The sequence below is a fragment of the Adiantum capillus-veneris genome, chromosome 21 (assembly GCF_014529385.1).
Source record: "Adiantum capillus-veneris isolate H3 chromosome 21, ASM1452938v2, whole genome shotgun sequence".
Lineage (NCBI taxonomy): Eukaryota > Viridiplantae > Streptophyta > Polypodiopsida > Polypodiales > Pteridaceae > Adiantum > Adiantum capillus-veneris.
The window spans coordinates 59200676-59218318 of NC_140951.1; the positions used below are offsets into that span (position 1 = coordinate 59200676).

At 39.8% G+C, this 17643-nt stretch overlaps 2 protein-coding genes across 2 annotated transcripts; both read left to right on the top strand.

Moving 5' to 3' along the window:
* Window positions 1-6620: 6620 nt before the first annotated feature.
* On the top strand, window positions 6621-7854 carry LOC147431017 (uncharacterized). Its single transcript, XM_086493615.1, has 2 exons — window positions 6621-7349; window positions 7402-7854. The coding sequence occupies exons 1-2, from the start codon at window positions 6621-6623 to the stop codon at window positions 7852-7854; spliced, it is 1182 nt and encodes a 393-aa protein (XP_086349741.1).
* A 4816-nt stretch (window positions 7855-12670) lies between these two features.
* On the top strand, window positions 12671-13471 carry LOC147431018 (putative methyltransferase PMT8). The gene is made up of 2 exons (XM_086494495.1): window positions 12671-13034; window positions 13155-13471. The coding sequence occupies exons 1-2, from the start codon at window positions 12684-12686 to the stop codon at window positions 13356-13358; spliced, it is 555 nt and encodes a 184-aa protein (XP_086350621.1). The 5' UTR covers window positions 12671-12683; the 3' UTR covers window positions 13359-13471.
* Window positions 13472-17643: the final 4172 nt, after the last annotated feature.

A 17643-nucleotide genomic window follows, 5' to 3' on the forward strand; every position in this document is an offset into this window, starting at 1 on the left:
TTTTCAGGTGGGAGTAGCAACAGCTTTTGAGCGCGAGTGTTGTGTGGGGACACCTTTCAAACATCTAATTATCTTGTAATAAGTTGGGGCGCAAAAACACCAATTAAGGTTTTACGCAGCCCCCTATGATCATATTGTTAAGAGGGCTCCCCCATAGCCGGGGGCCCTTCATGTCCCCAAACCCCCACATTTGCAGGCATTGGCGAGCAAGTCTACCGCTGCATTGCTACCTTCTCGCTTAGGAAGGATTTGTACGAGCGGGGGTTCTACCCTTGCCGTGCTTCAGCAAAATTGTTTGGGAGCTGTAAACGTAGCAGAGTCATTTCTGCTTGACTTACACAGGGCGGGGGTAGAACAAGAGGTTTCCCCGGCAGAGTTGAGAAGGGTGGATGTTGTTTGCTGACACAAGCGGCTAGGGTTCAACCTTGGTCGTTCGAACGCGCCCTTAGAGGTGCTTCAACCACCCCCCACATCAAGAAATCACCCTGGTTGTAGGGGTGCTCCTCATTTCGAACATGCATGAGCAAGTCCACCTGTTTTCAACGCGTAGAGGAAGGCACAAGTTGTAGGGCTCTTTATTTTTAGGGAAAATTACCAAAATACCCCTCAAATTTGCCCTATACTTGAAAAAATCCCAAAATACCCCTCAAGTTTGGACTAAAATTATCAGTGTCCCCTCGAAATTTAAAAAAAAATCCCAACCTGCCCCTCATCTATACTAGCCTATCTAACTAACATACTACAGCAGCAAGGAGCTCTGCCACGTGTCAACATATACGAGAAAGTAGAAAAGGACGTAGAAAATCTAACTAAAAAGTTTTTTTTTTAAAGGAGCTTTACGTTACAGCAAGTCTTTGAATGAAAGCAGGGCGCGGGCGGCTATGCATTTGCAGCTCGCTGGCAAGATTTACTGATGCGCTGCCAAGGAATTTGGGTTGGCCCTGCTGCCAAGGGAATTTGAGGCTTTGAGCTGCCGTTTATACATGCCTGAGAAGAGAGTCAATCCACGACCCGTTGAGAGAGAGAGGGAGTGAGAGAGCTACGAGCAGGCGTCTTCTCAGGTGAGCTATCACGCCATCACCATCGTCTTCACTTACCTGTGCTGCACGCTCTCTGTATCGACATCGTTTGCACGCTCTCTCTCTTCCTCTTTGTAACGACGTCGACTGCACGCTCTCTCTCTTTCTCTCTATAGCGACGTCGGCTGCTTGGCCTACCGCTCCTAGATTATGCATGTGTGGAGGTTGTACTCACTATATGTGTGCAGGCTTTGAGCTGGCCGTTTGTGTGGAGGCTGTATTCATTGTATGTGGAGGCCGTTTGTGCAGGCTGATGTGGGCACGTGTGTGTGTCTCGCACCAACAAACGCATGTGTGTGTGTTTGTGTGTGTGTGTGTGTGTGTGTGTGTGTGTGTGTGTGTGTGTGTGTGTGTGTGTGTGTGTGTGTGTGTGTGTGTGTGTGTGTGTGTGTGTGTGTGTGTTTGTGTGTGTGTGTGTGTGTGTGTGTTGCACACCCACGTTCTACAGAGAGAGCGATGACGGCGTACCATTCATGGCAACCACCAGCTCGCATGGCATGCTAGAAGCATTTGTAGCGCACGTGTGTGTGTGTGTGTGAGACAGAGAGAGAGGTAGAGGTTGTAGCAACTTTCTGCAGAACGCGCGTGTGTGTGTGTTGCACACTCTTCTGCACATTCTACAGAGAGAGAGAGAGAGAGAGAGAGAGAGAGAGAGAGAGAGAGAGAGAATGAAAGAAATGAAATGTTAGACTAGCGTCTTCTGAGAGACAGAGAATGAAAGAAAAGAAATGTTATACTAACCTCCTCTTAGAGAGAGAATGAAAGAAATGAAATGTTATACTAACGTCTTCTTCTGCTTCTTCTCTTTCTCTGTAGCGATGCTTGCTAGTTTTGCTATGAGAGATTGAGAGAGAATGAAATGAATTAACATCTTGTGTGTGTGTGTGTGTGTGTGTGTGTGTGTGTGTGAGAGAGAGAGAGAGAGAAATGAAAATTTATAAACATCTTTTGTGTGAGAGAGAGAGAGAGAGAGAGATACCATGAAATGAAATGTTATGTTGTTCTAGGCAACTGCAGCTGCAGCCGCACGCTAATCGAAGTGAGTGCGTCGACCGTTATTGAGGTGTTTGTGAAGCAAGGTGAGTTATGGAATGTTTTTTTGTTCAATGGCATGCTCTATCAACAATCTACACTTAACATTCTCTTTCTTATCGTAAGCAACAAGTGCGCAAGCCAAGTCAAGTGGGGCGGCAATAGTCAACGGTGTGCATGAAGCAACTCAACCATGTAATTTTTTTAAAAATTATGTTTGATTTTTTCTTTTAGATTTAGATTCATTTCAATTATTTTATTTAATTTGTTTATTTGATTATTGTTTTCACACACACACATAGAAAGAAGATTTTTCAATTTATTCATTCTCTTGAATTAAATTTAAAGATACACTCACACACACATAGAAAGAAATAAAAGGCAAAAAACAATAGGAAAAAAAAGAGGGTAGAGAGAGAGAAGGCCTAAGAGAGAGAGGGTGATGAAATGTTATCATAATGTCTTCCTATTGCCAAAATAACCTGTAAGAGAGGAAGAGAGAGAGAGAGAGAGAGAGAGAGAGAGAGAGAGAGAGAGAGAGAGAAATGGCAATGACATGAAATGCTATTCGTAAAGATACACACACACACACACATAGAAAGAAGAAAAATACCAAAAACAAGGAAAAAAATGGGGGGGTAGAGAGAGAGAGAGAGGCTATGGTAAATGGTAAATTAGCCTAATTCAAACAGATTTCATAAAGAAACACACACACACACACACACACACACACACACACACAAAGATGACAATATTGAAATGAAATGTAATGGCGATGTGCTCAAAAGAGTAGATCCATGTGATCATAAAGATACACACACACACACATAGAGATAACAATGACATGAATTGCTATGATAAATTAACCTAATATAAAAAGATTTCATAAAGATACACACACACACACACATAGAGATAACAATGACATGAATTGCTATGGTAAATTAACCTAATATAAAAGGATTTCATAAAGATACACACACACACACACACATTTAAAGGTGACAATGAATGAAATGTTATGGTGGTGTGCTCAAAATACTAGATCCATGTGACCATAAAGATAGGTATAGAGAGGGAGATGACAATGAAATGAAATGTTATGATAAAAGAGTAGATCCATGTGACCATAGAGGTACACACACACATATACATAAACACACACACACACACACACATAACAATGACATGAACTGCTATGGTAAATTAACCTAATTTAAAAAGATTTCATAAAGATACACATACAGACATAAAGATGACAATGAATAAAATGTTATGGCGGTGTGCTCACAAGAGTAGATCCATGTGACCATAAAGATAGGTACAGAGAGGGAGATGAACACCCACACATTGTACACAATGAGGCTACCATGCTACATCCAAAAGACTCCACAAAGAAACAAGACCGCACGCAGCTTGAGAGAGAGAGAGAGAGAGAGAGAGAGAGAGAGAGAGAGAGAGATGAATTAAAATAAAACGTTATATGAACATGCCTATGAGAGCAAACCTTACAAGTTCACTTAGGGTGTTCGAGTCCTTCCTCAATTAAACTCTAAAACATATATATAAACTAACATACATAGGCATAGATTTAATGTCATAGAAATGGTTTTAAAAGATCTTGAGCCTGATGTAAATGCGTAAAGCAATCCTAGTAGAACTTTGATATCTTTGAGTAGTACTCAAGGCATAATACTCAAAAGGCAGTCCCAAGAGAGCATGCTATTAAACCAAGAGGCCTTGAGTATCTATTGAATGGGCCTTGAACTCAATATTTTCTTCAAGAGGGTGCTTGAATATTCAAAATAGCTATACAATGTACTACAATTGGGTAAAAATTCAAGGAACCTAAGATGGGAAAAGATTTTGAGCATCATGTCTATGGTAGTATTGAATTGAAAGAACTATCTAATGGTAGGGCAGTGCAATTCAGCTATGGATACTCAAGAGTGCATTGCAATAATCAAGCTCCTATTCTTGACAATAAGCTACCACACTAGGGTGTTCTATACATCCTGCCACTTGGGGTTGAACTTAAAACCCGTGGAGCAATCCAAAAAATCTAAATGTTGTATTGGGTTTGATAACTTTTACCTCATGAAGAAAGTCTCAAGCTCACGAGGAGATGATGCTAGCACCATAGAAATAGTCCCAAGAGACCTTGCATATCTATTTTGAGAGTCTTGATTTCAACCTATTACTCTAAAGTGGGCCAACAAGCTCCCAACATCTCTACAAATGCAATTACCAAAGACACATGCATTATAGTTATAAAAAAAAAAACCACAGTTGATCACTAAGAGGTGACCAAATGGATAGAGAACTCATAAAACTTGGAGATAGATTTCAGATTGGGTTAGATAGAGAGAAGAACATGTGTGATTGAGAGATCCTATGTTGCTTTCGAACCCTACATTTTCAAAGGCCACTCTTCAACATACTTAGTGAAATATGGAAAATGGAGAGAGAGAGAGAGAGAGAGAGAGAGAGCTAGAAATATCTAATGCTTTGAGCACTTATCTGAAGAGACGTATTGTAATGTCAAGTTTTGTGGACGAAGTCCTAGAGTAACTACACTTACATTGTCTCTTATTTTATCCCTTTTTTTCCATTAGGAACCTTATGGCACCTAGGGTATCTGCTGAATGTTTTGGTCATGGATTGGAAGCAATGGAGATAGTATTGGATCACATAATGATTCAAAATAAAGTTTTCTTTCAAAGCATTGTTCGAGGTTTCTTTCGGGATGTTCTATAGAAGAAGCTTGGAGAACCTACGATCGCACTTCCATGACTCGAGACAGGGTGCCCTTTCACCAAGTGTTTGTCAGAATCCAAAATAATCCCAGTCAATGGTTCCGCAACCTACACCTATTGCAAATACGAGTAAAGCTGGGGTACTCGGATGCACTCTACCTCGATTCTCAATTGGTTGTTGTTCTATCTGTGAAGCTTATAGCAAAATTAATGCTTTAAAGAGCATTGTTGGACCTGATAGGATAGAGAATCACAAGGAGCTTGCTTTCAAGCGTGCTAGCGCTAAATGCTCTTTTCCCATTTTCAAATGTAGATGGGGTTGAACATGTATTAAGCAAAACTTTTATTCATGGATTTGTTTGCCACTTCTCATGCGATTTGTTATTTCTCAAAACTAGATAGAGATGATGTATTTTCTTTGTTTCTTAATTTGCGGCCACTTTAAAAATGAATTTTTGAGATAATTATTTTTTATTTACAAGCATTCAAACCTTTCTCTTTGGTTGTCACATTTCTCTTTGCAACCACTATAGTTTTTTGTGTACAATAAAATGGAGATTAGTCATGCCATTTCTCTCGCTATTGCAACCAAGGGCTTGATATCTTCTCATATAGCTGCAAGTGCATCAGCTAATGAAGAGGGAATATTGTCATCTCTTCCTATTCACAATGTACGTGCGGCAAAGAGAGCAGCTCGAAATGTTGGGTTCTGAAAAGCCTATTATTGAAACTCTGCTAGAGATCAAAGCCTCCTGCAAAAGGATCGAGACAATGCAAATCAATGTCTCTGATGTGGTTGAAACATTAAGCTCTACATTGGAGATTGAAAGTGGGATACTGTGGAAATTGCAAGAAGAGGCAAAAGCAACAAACTTGTAGAGATTAGAGAGTGAGGCATATTTGAGAGAGAAACTCTCTCAAGTTGAAGATTCTCAAAAGATGATATTGGCATCTATTGAGAATCTTCGAAAAGAGGTTTCAAGGAGTCAACGCGAATCAAAAGGAAGAAATCAAGACAATACTCTGCGACACATTGTGCCAGGATTGAGGAGTTGGGTGCGTTGACAAAGGTTCAAGGTTTAAGACTTTCTGATATGCAAGCTACTACAAATAAATTAAGTGCTTTGGCTAAATTGGTTCGACCAAAGCAACGCCAAGTTGCTTAACGACCTAATCTTCATAATGGAAGAAACATGTAATGCTATGTTGCATCTTCATTGAACTGTTTTTTTTAATTGTATTTAGTTTACAGGAGAGAATTTGATTTTGTTTATATTGATTGTTTATTATGCAAAATGGAGTCAGACTTAATTTTAATTAAAACTATAGAAAGTAGCTTATATGAGATATCTACTTGCACGTGATTTGATAGATGGTACCAGGACCACGTATATTATCACCTGGTCATGCACGACGAAGCCGACTATGTGATGAATCGCGAAAGGCAAGATGCCAGATAGCACGAGAGAGAACAAGGCATTCACTACAAAATACCATTGGAACTATACTGGAGTGCAATGAGAGACTATGCTTGCCTGATGTACATGAAGAAAACTTTGAAGCCATGGATGTTGGTACGACTGAGAACATAGCATTGCGATGTAATCAAGAGACTGCATAGCCTATTGTTATCCTTGAAGAGGGAAACTATACTAAAGTAGCAAAGTGTTGTTTGTCCATCCACTTTGAGTACCCAACTTCTCTCCTTTTAGATCACAAGTCGGTGGCACCTATTCTATCCAAAAAGTGTGTGATGCACAACTTAGGAAGCTTAGATTTTGTTTGCTCCAAATGCGGAGCAAAGGCTGAAGAAAAGACCATCCAAATATTCGTGGGTAAATATTGTTGCTCTGATGGAAGAGTTAGATTACTTCCTTTGAATGAGCCACCAAATGAATTGAAAGATTTGATGAGTTCAAACACAACAAGAAGTAGACAGTTCTTGCAAAACATTTGGGGATATAATAATGCATTGGCACTTGTGTCTCTTGGTGCCCATGTCGATGAGACTATTAATTGTGGTGGAAGAGTTGTATATACTTTTAAGGTACATGGATTTGTGTATCATAGCATTGGTTCTTTAGTGCTAGCAGAAGGACAAAATGAAGTTCCACGCTTTGCACAATTATATTTTTTCGATACCAAACATGAGTTGAGCAACAGATTGCATCATGTTTCAAATTTAGATCGTAGTATTCTAGAATGCTTGCAATTGATGATGCATAGAGTAAATCCCTATGCGAATGCTCTACAATCTGTTGCTTCTTTGTCTGGACATGCTATTGTACCCAATATTAGGATGGTTATTGCGGAGCATCATTGTGATGGTTGGCAATATCTCGCTCCGAGGGGTTCAAAAGTTGTTGCAATTATGCATGGGCAAGGGGATGATAGAAATATTGGCCATTGCGACATTGTACTAAATTTTCAACACAAGGGCTTGAAAAGAATCCAGCATGCATCGAGCTTACATGTCCTTATTGTATGTTATATTATTTCCAACTGGAGAGGATGGGTGGCATCTTTATCTACAGACTAGCGATGGAAAAAAGTTGAGTCAAAAGAAATATTATGGCTTTCGCTTACAAACAAGAGATGATACAGTGGAGTGTCTTCTTCGAGGGGGTAGGCTATTACAACAATATGTTGTGGATGCTTATAGTACTATAGAGGAGTCACGACTATTGTGGACGCGAAATAACCAAAGAACACTTCGTGATGAAGTGTACCAAGGATTTGTTGACATGGTTGAGGCAAGAGATGGCTTAGAAAGGACCGAAGGTCAAAATGTTGGCCGTAGAATTGTTATGCCTTCGTCTTTTGTTGGAGGTCCAAGATATATGTGCCAACTATTCCAAGATGCAATGGAAATTGTTCATAGTAAGGGTAAACCCGATCTCTTTATGACATTCACATGTAATCCACGATGGAAGGAAATAGATAATGCCTCACTACCTGGACAAAGTGCTGTCATCGTCCTGATGTGACTGCACGTGTGTTTTATCAAAAGTTCCAAGATTTGATGCATTTACTTATCAAGCAAGCCGTATTTGGTGAGGTGATTGGACATGTTTCAGTGATAGAGTTTCCAAAACGAGGTCTTCCTCATGCTCATATATTGTTGATACTTGCATCCGCATATAAGTCCACAGATACATTCCAAGGGACATGATAGCCACTATTGTTCTTCAAGATTTTGAAGGGCCTATTGATGAGATCAAGAGTTATCTCAATGCACATTATGTTTCTTGATCCGAAGCTATGTGGAGAATATTTGGCTTTGACATGCATAGTGAAAAACCAGCTATTCAACGATTGCAAGTACACCTTCCATTGTAGAATATGGTTACATTTCAAGATGGTTCAGATGTATCACATTTACTGGATAACGAGAAAAATAAAAAAACTACCTTGACAGAATGATTTGTTGCAAATCAAAACTATCCAGAAGCAAATAGCTTCACATATAATGACTTTCCAAGTGGTTGGGTATGCAATAAAAGTCAAAAGGCATGGTCTCCACGACAACATGGTATTTCGATTGGAAGAATGTACAATGTTGTCCCCACTATTGGTGAGGTTTATTACCTACGAATGCTAGTCAATATTTGCAAAGGATGTAAATTTTTTGAAGACTTGCAGAGGCATGTATAGCTAGAGGATTATTGCAAGACGATGAAGAATGGTCATTTTGCCTCCAAGAGGCATCTTTTTTTCAAAATGGAATGCAATTGAGACAACTCTTTGCAATCATATTAGTGTTTTGTGAGCCACTACATCCGGCTGCTCTTTGGGACACATTTTGTACCGAATTTGGTGAGGACTATGTTTATGCCCTAAGGATGCGTATTTCATATGCAAGTGTACGATTTGCTGTGGCAAAAAATCAAGCTTTGCTTCATATAGAATGCTTTTTGCAACAACATGGGAAGAGGCTTTGCGATTATGTTGTCTGCAATAGACTCAACAATGGTATCCTTAAGTGAAACCGGTGTTATGGCTGAAGAGACAATGTTTAATGTTGATGAGCAACGTAAAATAGGAGATTGTATGGAGACTTCCTTAAATGAGGATCAACGAGATGCTTACCACCAAGTGTTGCAAGTTGTTGACACACATTCAGGGAAGGTATTTTTCTTAGATGGTCCTGGTGGCTCGAGAAAAACTTACCTATACAATGCACTTTTTTCACAATTGCGAGGAAGTTGTAGAATTGCTCTTGCATGTGCATCTTCAGGTATTATAGCTTTGCTTTTGAGTAATGGAAGAACTGCTCATTCTAGGTTTAAGATAGCTTTGGATCTTCACTATGAAGCAACTTGCAATATAAAGGTAAATAGTCAACTTGCAGAACTTCTAAGGAATGCAGCTTTGCTTATATGGGATGAAGCTCCCATGACACATCGCTATGCATTTGAAGCAGTGGACAGAACTTTAAGAGACATTATGCAGCGAAATACTTTGTTTGGTGGAAAACTCATTTTGTTTGGAGGCGATTTTCGACAAATACTACTTGTTGCACCAAAAGTAGTCGTGCAGACATTGTAAATGCTTCATTGTGTCATTCTCACCTATGAAAATGTACGAAGATATTGAGGCTTACCAAAAGTATGCGCATACTTGAATGTGGTCAAAATGCGCTTCAACAAAGTTTTTTGCGTTGGGTGCTTGATATTAGCAATGGGGATATGGATGATGGAGGAGACTTAGATAGAGTGAAAATACCTTCACACATGATGCTTCCAGGAAATAGTTTGGCGGATCTTCTAGGCTTTATATATAGAGATTTGTGTTATGTGCAAGATCATGCAAGTTTTTTCAGAGATCGATCAATACTTGCCCCGCGGAATAAAGAGGTGGATTTAATCAATGACTATGCATTGCAAAGGAGGCATGGAGTTTGCAAAGAGTATCTTAGTGCAGATTCAATTTGTATGTCACGTTTGTACACAATTGAATATCTAAACTCTTGGTGGTGGTTTTCCACATCATGCTTTAGTCTTGAAAGAAAATGCTCCTATCATGTTGCTGCGGAATTTGGATCCAAGACGTGGTTTGTGTAACGGAACCAGATTGATATGCAAGCAATTTCATCATAAGGTAATTGAGGTAGAGATAGTTACAGGATCGAATATTGGAGAGAGAGTTTTTATTCCAAGGATTGACTTTATTATTGGAAACCATTAGGGGCTTCCATTTCAAATGAAGCGTCGTTAGTTTCCAATCAGGCTTGCTTTTGGGATGACTATCAATAAAGCACAAGGGCAAACACTGGGAATTCTCGGACTATATCTTGCATCATCGATCTTCTCTCATGGACAATTGTATGTTGCAATGTCACATGTGCGAAGTGCAGTTAACATGAGGATTGTTGTCAATACTGAAAACACTCAATTAGCGGAGTGTTACTACACTCCAAACATTGTATTCAAGAAAGTATTGCAACTAGCGAACTCATAACAATAAGTTCAAATTGACATTGTGGCTTTCACTTAAAGTCAGACACAGTTGATGTTAAATTTTATTGATATCTCTTAGATCAAAGAATTGGCCACAAATGGATCCTCGACGCAGTGCATCCTATGTAGTGGGTCATATCATTGAGTTCATTCGAGGTATTTATCTTCTTTTTTAATTTAGTGTATTAACTTGACCTATTATTTTCTTGAAAAGATTGGCTTATACATTGACTTACTTTGTTGAAGATCCACCACAATGGAGGGGAAGAGTTCCTGCTATGTTTTTGGTGATCTTATTTGATACAACTCATATTATATTGTAAGAGTTTTTAAATGGTATATTGGTAGTTTTAAGCTTTTAATACTCTACATAATTCATGGATGCCATTGCAGAGATCACTGCCATCGAGGATTTATCATCGTAGGTGTTTATGAAATGCTATACTTAGGTAGAGATATGTCTATGAAAGTTCTTGGATACTACCATGTAGCCTTTTCTTTGGACCACGAGCATCGTCAGATCCAAGTTAATATTTGATTTGTGAGTGACGAGAGGCCAATCAATGCACAACAGGTGGGGGTTGCTGGAGACCGCACTACACCATATCAATTGAGGATATTTACTCAAGTTGAACCCCCCCCCCCCCCGTATCTTGCAAAATGTTTACAATATAGGTCCTTGGACTTATAGAATCCCTAACGTGGTCTCTCGAAGGCTACACTTTGAATAACACATAGAACGCCTCTATAATGACCCGACACACACTCTTGGAAGGATACACACACACACACACTATGGGGCACCACTCGGCTTACACAATCCACCTGGCCGAGACAGGGAACACACCTATGGAGTGAGAGGAGAGAGACTACCCATTTACCCACTCCACATAGAGAGAGAGAGAGAGACACACACACACACAACCAAAAAACTCAGCTCAAAAGAGGAGAACTTCTGATGTTTAGATACAAATGAGCTTGGGCCAACACCAATGGGGCAAATAGCTCACACAATATGGGTAAAATATGCCAGATACAATCACAAATAGGAGTAGAAGCTTCGCTCATAGGAGAAACTTACATAGCCAAAATAGCAGAAAAATAGTGAGGAATTTGGCAAAATGAACAGTGCCATCGCGTCCGGAACGGCCCAAAACCCCACTCTACAATGTCAAAGTGCTCAAATCCGACCTCGGATGAGCAGTTTACGTCCAAAACAGGCTCCAAAAACCCCAAAAACACACTTGTAGCTGTTCCTCCTCTCTTCTCCACGTTTTTTCTGGTCTTCTCTCTGTTTTTTCAGTTCCCACACTTAGATTTATTAGTTGGGCACCCTTGGCCTTTTAGATGACCTGAAACGGACCCCGAACATGCCAAAAACTGACCTCGCAGTGCATAGTTGTCACTTTTTTGCATCATCCGCACACCTGGCACTCGACTTTTTTCAATAATGCATCCCGCCACCACGTGAAGTGGCCCCAAAAGATGGTCCTCATGATGACCTTTCTGCATAATTATCAGAAGAAAACATCCACGTCGTGTCCGTACTCATCCATGTGCAAATATTGACCCCATTCGACCTCCTGGCGCCACTAGATGCCATGTGACGCACCTGCTTACCTCATGTCGTCGGCCCGCGGATAGCTTTCTCGAGAAGTTTTACGCGCTACCAACTCCTCCTTATTGTATAAAAAACACATTGGTACTGGTAACAATGAAAATCGATGCACTACGTACACCCTATCCTACCTGTACACATGTGGGCCCCACGTAACCACCTGGCTATGGAAAATGGGCAAACCTTTATTCGATGCATCATGCATGTGTATGTACATATGCGCAATCCCTTGCTCCAAAAAACTCCTAACATAATTTGCCCATCCCCTAGCCTGCTAGATCATTCATGATCAGCAGCAGCAAAAAGCGATATGAGACTCGCAACGTCACAAGTCTCTTCATCCTTCACCAACACTGCTTGATCCACAGACAACTCATCTTGCTCGACCATCATTAACCTGGCATGATACAATTTAAGACGCAATCCATTTACCCTTGACTTATGTAGAACCCCATCCAGGTTAGCCAACTGATATGTACCATTCGGGAAACACTCCACTATCTTGAAACAAGGGATGTTGAGACATATACAGAGTGCTTCTTTTGTAGCTCTTTCTTGAGTTTTTTCTTTATCCGTTTTCTTGTGTCTCTTGTTTTTCTGTTTTGTGAGTGTTTTGTTTCGCAAGTTCAGTCTTTTCTTTTTCTATGAAGGTATATACTTTATAAGATTTATGCTCCCTTTGAGTTTTGAACGAGTACCTTTTTTTTTGAAATGCATGCAGACTTGTGGAGTTATTTGAATGTTGGGGAATCACAGTTGTGCCAAAATGCGGGGCCACAATGATGGTTCACAAGGAAAACGCCTAGTACTCTCAGTTTGTCTAATGCTTGTGGCATTGTCCCTTGTATGCACATATTATGGGTCGTTTTTGAAAGCTGCTCTTCAGAATAAAAGAGATTCAATGCATCTGCAAGATGTTGGGGAGATGGCTTCAAGAAGGCTTGGCCAAAATGCAGTCAAAGACGATGATGCAAATGAAGCTGGCTCAGAACCGATGGAAGGAGCAGCAAATGCAAGTATCAGAGAAAAAGTAAACGAAGTATCTAACACAGAGGACAATGTTTTTGATGTGACCATCAAGACTTTTCCTGTAAGTCTCTTACATTCAATAGACTTCTGAAGGGTAGAGCGACCCTTGTGTCTTATATTTTAAAAAATTATTAAGACTCTGAGAAGCAACCTTTGATTTTGGCAAGACTTCTTCGTGCAGTCTTGCGACATGCGACATTCCGAATCGATACCATGTCTGGATCGTCATCTCCATAGCCAGCTTAAACTGAAGCTAAATCTTTCCTTAATGGAACATTATGAACGTCACTGTCCTCCTCCACATCGAAGGTTAAACTGCCTCATACCTCCACCTCCTAACTATAAGGTGTGTCTATTGTTGCTTTTATCGGTTCTCATGAAGTAGAGATGTATACAAGTTAGTATGATTGTGGAAGTGTTGATGAGAAAATAAATATTATGGTCCAGTGCCTCGATAGACCTGACCATAACAAAGTCAATTTGTCTTTTCTTTGTTCTAGTGATAAATTGTGTTATGTGGTTTTAGTGTTCTTTTTCAAATTCAGTTTTTTTATTTCGCTTTTTCAGTCCTTTTTTCTCTTGCCTTATCCCCTAGTCACCTTCAAAGGGAGATCCTTTTGACTGAATGAAGCATATATATTGAAAATGGCAATCAATTTTGTGAGAGGTGGTCACTCAAATGAAGTGCAAACCCTTAACTTGAAAAGAGAAACTATCACAAAATAGAACTTCTATTTAAGACACAGTACTCACAAGATCTCTATCAGGATGGAATCATTGGTATGAGAATTGGCACCCCTTTTGTTCTATTTTGATTTACAAGCACAAAGTGTGCCCTTACAATTTTTTCACACAAGTTTGAATGTAGTGCTCTGTCAAGGCAGAGACTTTTAATTGAGGTCCTTGGCCTGTTTACGTAGGCTCCAAAAGAATTTGGTTGGAAAGCTGCTCTTCTATGAGCATGATGTCCTCAAAAGCTACCTGTATGAGTGAGTATTTGTCTGCTAGGCCCAAAAAATAAGGCTGCCTTCTGTATTTGTGATATTGGATTTTGGCGACGATCCTTGCTTTTCCCAGCTGGTGCCGATTTTGGTACTATGGCATGTGCCAAGTCAAGATTTACCGACTACGTAGTCCATATTGATAACATCCCCCGCACAGTTGCTGCGCCTTTCCCCCAAAAGTAAAGTAAAGAAAACCACACGCACACACAAGCCCCCATCCTTTCTTTTCTGGGGCCTTCTTGAAAAATCGAATCGTCCATGATTGGGTACATATGATCCCGCAAGACACATGCTTGATTGAAAGTAGGACTTATCGATTCATCAGCGTAGAGCAATAGAGAACAAAAGATTAAGTTGCGACAAAAACTTGTCAGAGTTCCATTTCCTATCGCAAGGTGGCTTCGACATCTCTCAAGAGTAGGATTATGGAGTGGGGGACTGTTTTTGTGGCTGTACCCAGCCTTATGTGAGGTGGGCGTACCTGCCCGAGGCTTGGTGTGCCATGTATCTGATCATTGGGAAGGTGTGCTAGAGACAAGAGCCTTGTTCCTAGGTCAGTTTGGGGTCAAAATCTGAGTTTTATGCATTTGATGGCATTTTGGACATGTGGCATTTATTGATGGCTTCTCCTGATGGATATGGGTTGTGGGCTGTGTCAGGTACACAGCTAACCCTATGTGCATGTAGACAAGCTAACTTCTACTTCTAGGGCTTAGGACAACCTAGGGAGTGTTTTGGTACCCTTGTGAGCTTGTATGCAGGTCTGCATGTCCACGCACTTTAGATCTAGGGCTTAGGACAGCCTAGGGAGTGCTTTAGCACCCTTGTGAGCTTGTATGCAGGTCTGCATGTCCACGTACTTTATATAGATTAGTTGCATACCCTTTGAGTGCACGAGCACAGCAGTGTCTACTAGGTGTAGGCACTAGGGAGTGTTCCCATACAGTAGCATTAGTATCAAGCCCAGGTGGTATCAATATGTGAAGCAACTCTTATTTAAGGTTTTTAAATAAGTGATAGTTTGGCCCAACATTTAGGAGTCGTGGGGTTCCTCTGGCTTTGCCTAACCCAGCCTTGCAAGATGTCACGTGCACATGGATCTGTGCGCCATGTGGGCATGCTTCATTGACTTCCATAGTCAATGAACTACATATCCCTAGATAGGAGTGTCTAAAATCCTAGGAGGATTAGTACCGGAAATTTTGTGAGCATGTTCGCAGTGCCTCTGTGTCCGGAAGAGTCCATCAGATTAGGTTTTCAAGTTTTGGAACCCTCTTGCATAAATGGATTGTACAATGTTGGGTTAAAGGCCTAAATAACCCCTTTTTGTACATTTTTGTACTTTGTCCAGGTTCATATTGAACCTGGACACAATTTTTTAAAGTCACTTATAATAAAAGTGGGAAAACCAAAAACTCACTTATTGAGTTTTCTCCAAAAACGTGAGCTCTCTCTCTCTCTCTCTCTCCCCCCTTCAATCCCTAGTGCTTCCTCTCTGCTTCACTCTGCCTCCTACTTCTTGCCCAATCTTGCACTACATCGCGATGCGCACCTACCGATACCTTCTGCTTCGCGCTTTCAAATGGTATCAGAGCCCTAGGGTTTCAAAACAACCCTGTGCAGTCTGTTGAACAGTGAGTTAAAATTGCTCTTCTGCGATCAATTTCGCTTCCATCGCGAAGCCCCTTGCTTCCGGAGTCGAAAAGGTCACCAAAACAGTCCAAAACAGGCTGTTTTTAGGTCAAAACAGCTGATTTACAGGTTATAACAGGTCAAAACAACAATACGCAGGTGTACCAAAGTTGTGGGATCACATGTATTGATGTTTGTCGTGACAAATTGAGTGAAAAGCTGAGTACAGGTGTTTGAAATTGCACTTTTCAGTTGAAATTTCAGATTTGGATAGTTTCATGTAAAGAAATTGTGGTCTATCGTATGCAAAGTCTTGTGGTTGCTCCTATTTGCTGAAATTTTCAGCCTATTTGCTGATCGGGTCTATTGAGCTATCCATTCTTACCAAATGTGTAGTTGTCCATGTTTTTACTATAAAAAGCGTTAAAGATTTTAAGATCGTTAGTTTCTTTTACATGTAGTTACAAATTCTATAGTCTCAATTTCCCACATGGTCATATGGCTTGACCGGGTGTGTTATCTTGAGCTATAGTTTCTTGCCAAGACACGTCTAGCATACCTTGGGTCTATGTGTCACAGATATACAATGTCTTCACTTTGTATATAGTTACAAATATAGTCTCAATTTGTCACATGGTCATATGGCTTGACCGGGTGTGCCATCTTGAGCTATCGATTTTCACCTTTAGTTCTTCTAGCTATCCATATGGCTTGACCGGGTCTCTTGAGCTATCCATTCTTACCAAATGTGTAGTTGTGCCTGTTTTTACTATAAAAAGCGTTAAAGATTTTAAGATCGTTAGTTTCTTTTACATGTAGTTACGAATTCTATAGTCTCAATTTCCCACATGGTCATATGGCTTGACCGGGTGTGTTATCTTGAGCTATAGTTTCTTGCCAAGACACATCTAGCATACCTTGGGTCTATATGTCACACATACACAATGTCTTCATTTTGTATATAGTTATAAATATAGTCTCAATTTGTCACATAGTCATATGGAGGTTCCTAATGTACTATGATATGCAGGTCATATAACCACTTCAAGTTGGATTACTTTGACTCTATTGAAAATGTGTTTGATTTTAATGTGTAAGATAATCCTTAAATCCCACGTGGGAGCCCAAGATGAGGTGGACAGTTTTTTTGGAAAAAGAAATTATGTGATGAAAATCCCATGTGGGAGCCAAAGAAAAGGGTAAACTGATTTTTTTTGAGAAAGAGGTCTCCGTACAAAAGAGACTCCCGTGAAATTTTTAAGATTTATATTTTGTGTACAAACTCAAAATTAAATACAGATGGTGCTTTTTTAAAAGTTACAGTTGCTTAAGCATAGACGTGCATTCATATCACATATAATTGTTTTTGTTCAAAAAGATTAATCTTTTCATGGGTTGTTTTGTAATGTGTTTTGATTTGATGAGTGAAGTTTTTCATAGTTGTTTAAGAGTATGCATTATTTGTTATTTAGAGAACAATCCATTTTATATGTGTGTCTTAAATCCCATGTGGGAAGCCTACTAAGTAGGTGGGTAGTATCATATGTTTTGAAATTGAGATTTGAATCAGTTTACAAGGTAAATGCTATTTGTTTTTTGACAAATTACATTGAAACAATTGGTTTATTTTAATTTGGTTTTCATTATATTTGTTGCTTTTCATGGTTTGTTCTTTTAACATCTATTGCAAATGAAAACACACTACAATGTACACTGAGTTCAATATGTATTTTTGCAAAAGTATGTGCTTCTAAAATTATTATGTTACTAGTATACATAAAATAGTGAGTCATTACATTCCGTACGAAATCCGTACGAGGGGGGATGGCTCATTACGAGAACGTCTGTATCTTGTCCATATGTAGGAGGATAAGTTAGCAAGTAAGATAGCGTACATAGGGGGGTTTCTCTAATTTTGATGCACGCAGGTGACATCCCCCCATTACTAATAGTGAATCCCCCGGGATACTGGGATGTTAGACAAAAGACTGGGTAACATGTTTGGAGTTAACAAGCTGAAATATCACCTCTGTG

Bases quoted from the DNA above. Each gene is read 5' to 3' on its own strand.
- LOC147431017 (XM_086493615.1), top strand. From the start codon at position 6,621: ATGCACAACTTAGGAAGCTTAGATTTTGTTTGCTCCAAATGCGGAGCA. The intron at 7,350-7,401 runs GTATGTTATATT...CTTTATCTACAG, and splicing joins CGAGCTTACATGTCCTTATT to ACTAGCGATGGAAAAAAGTT.
- LOC147431018 (XM_086494495.1), top strand. From the start codon at position 12,684: ATGTTGGGGAATCACAGTTGTGCCAAAATGCGGGGCCACAATGATGGT. The intron at 13,035-13,154 runs GTAAGTCTCTTA...TTCTTCGTGCAG, and splicing joins TGACCATCAAGACTTTTCCT to TCTTGCGACATGCGACATTC.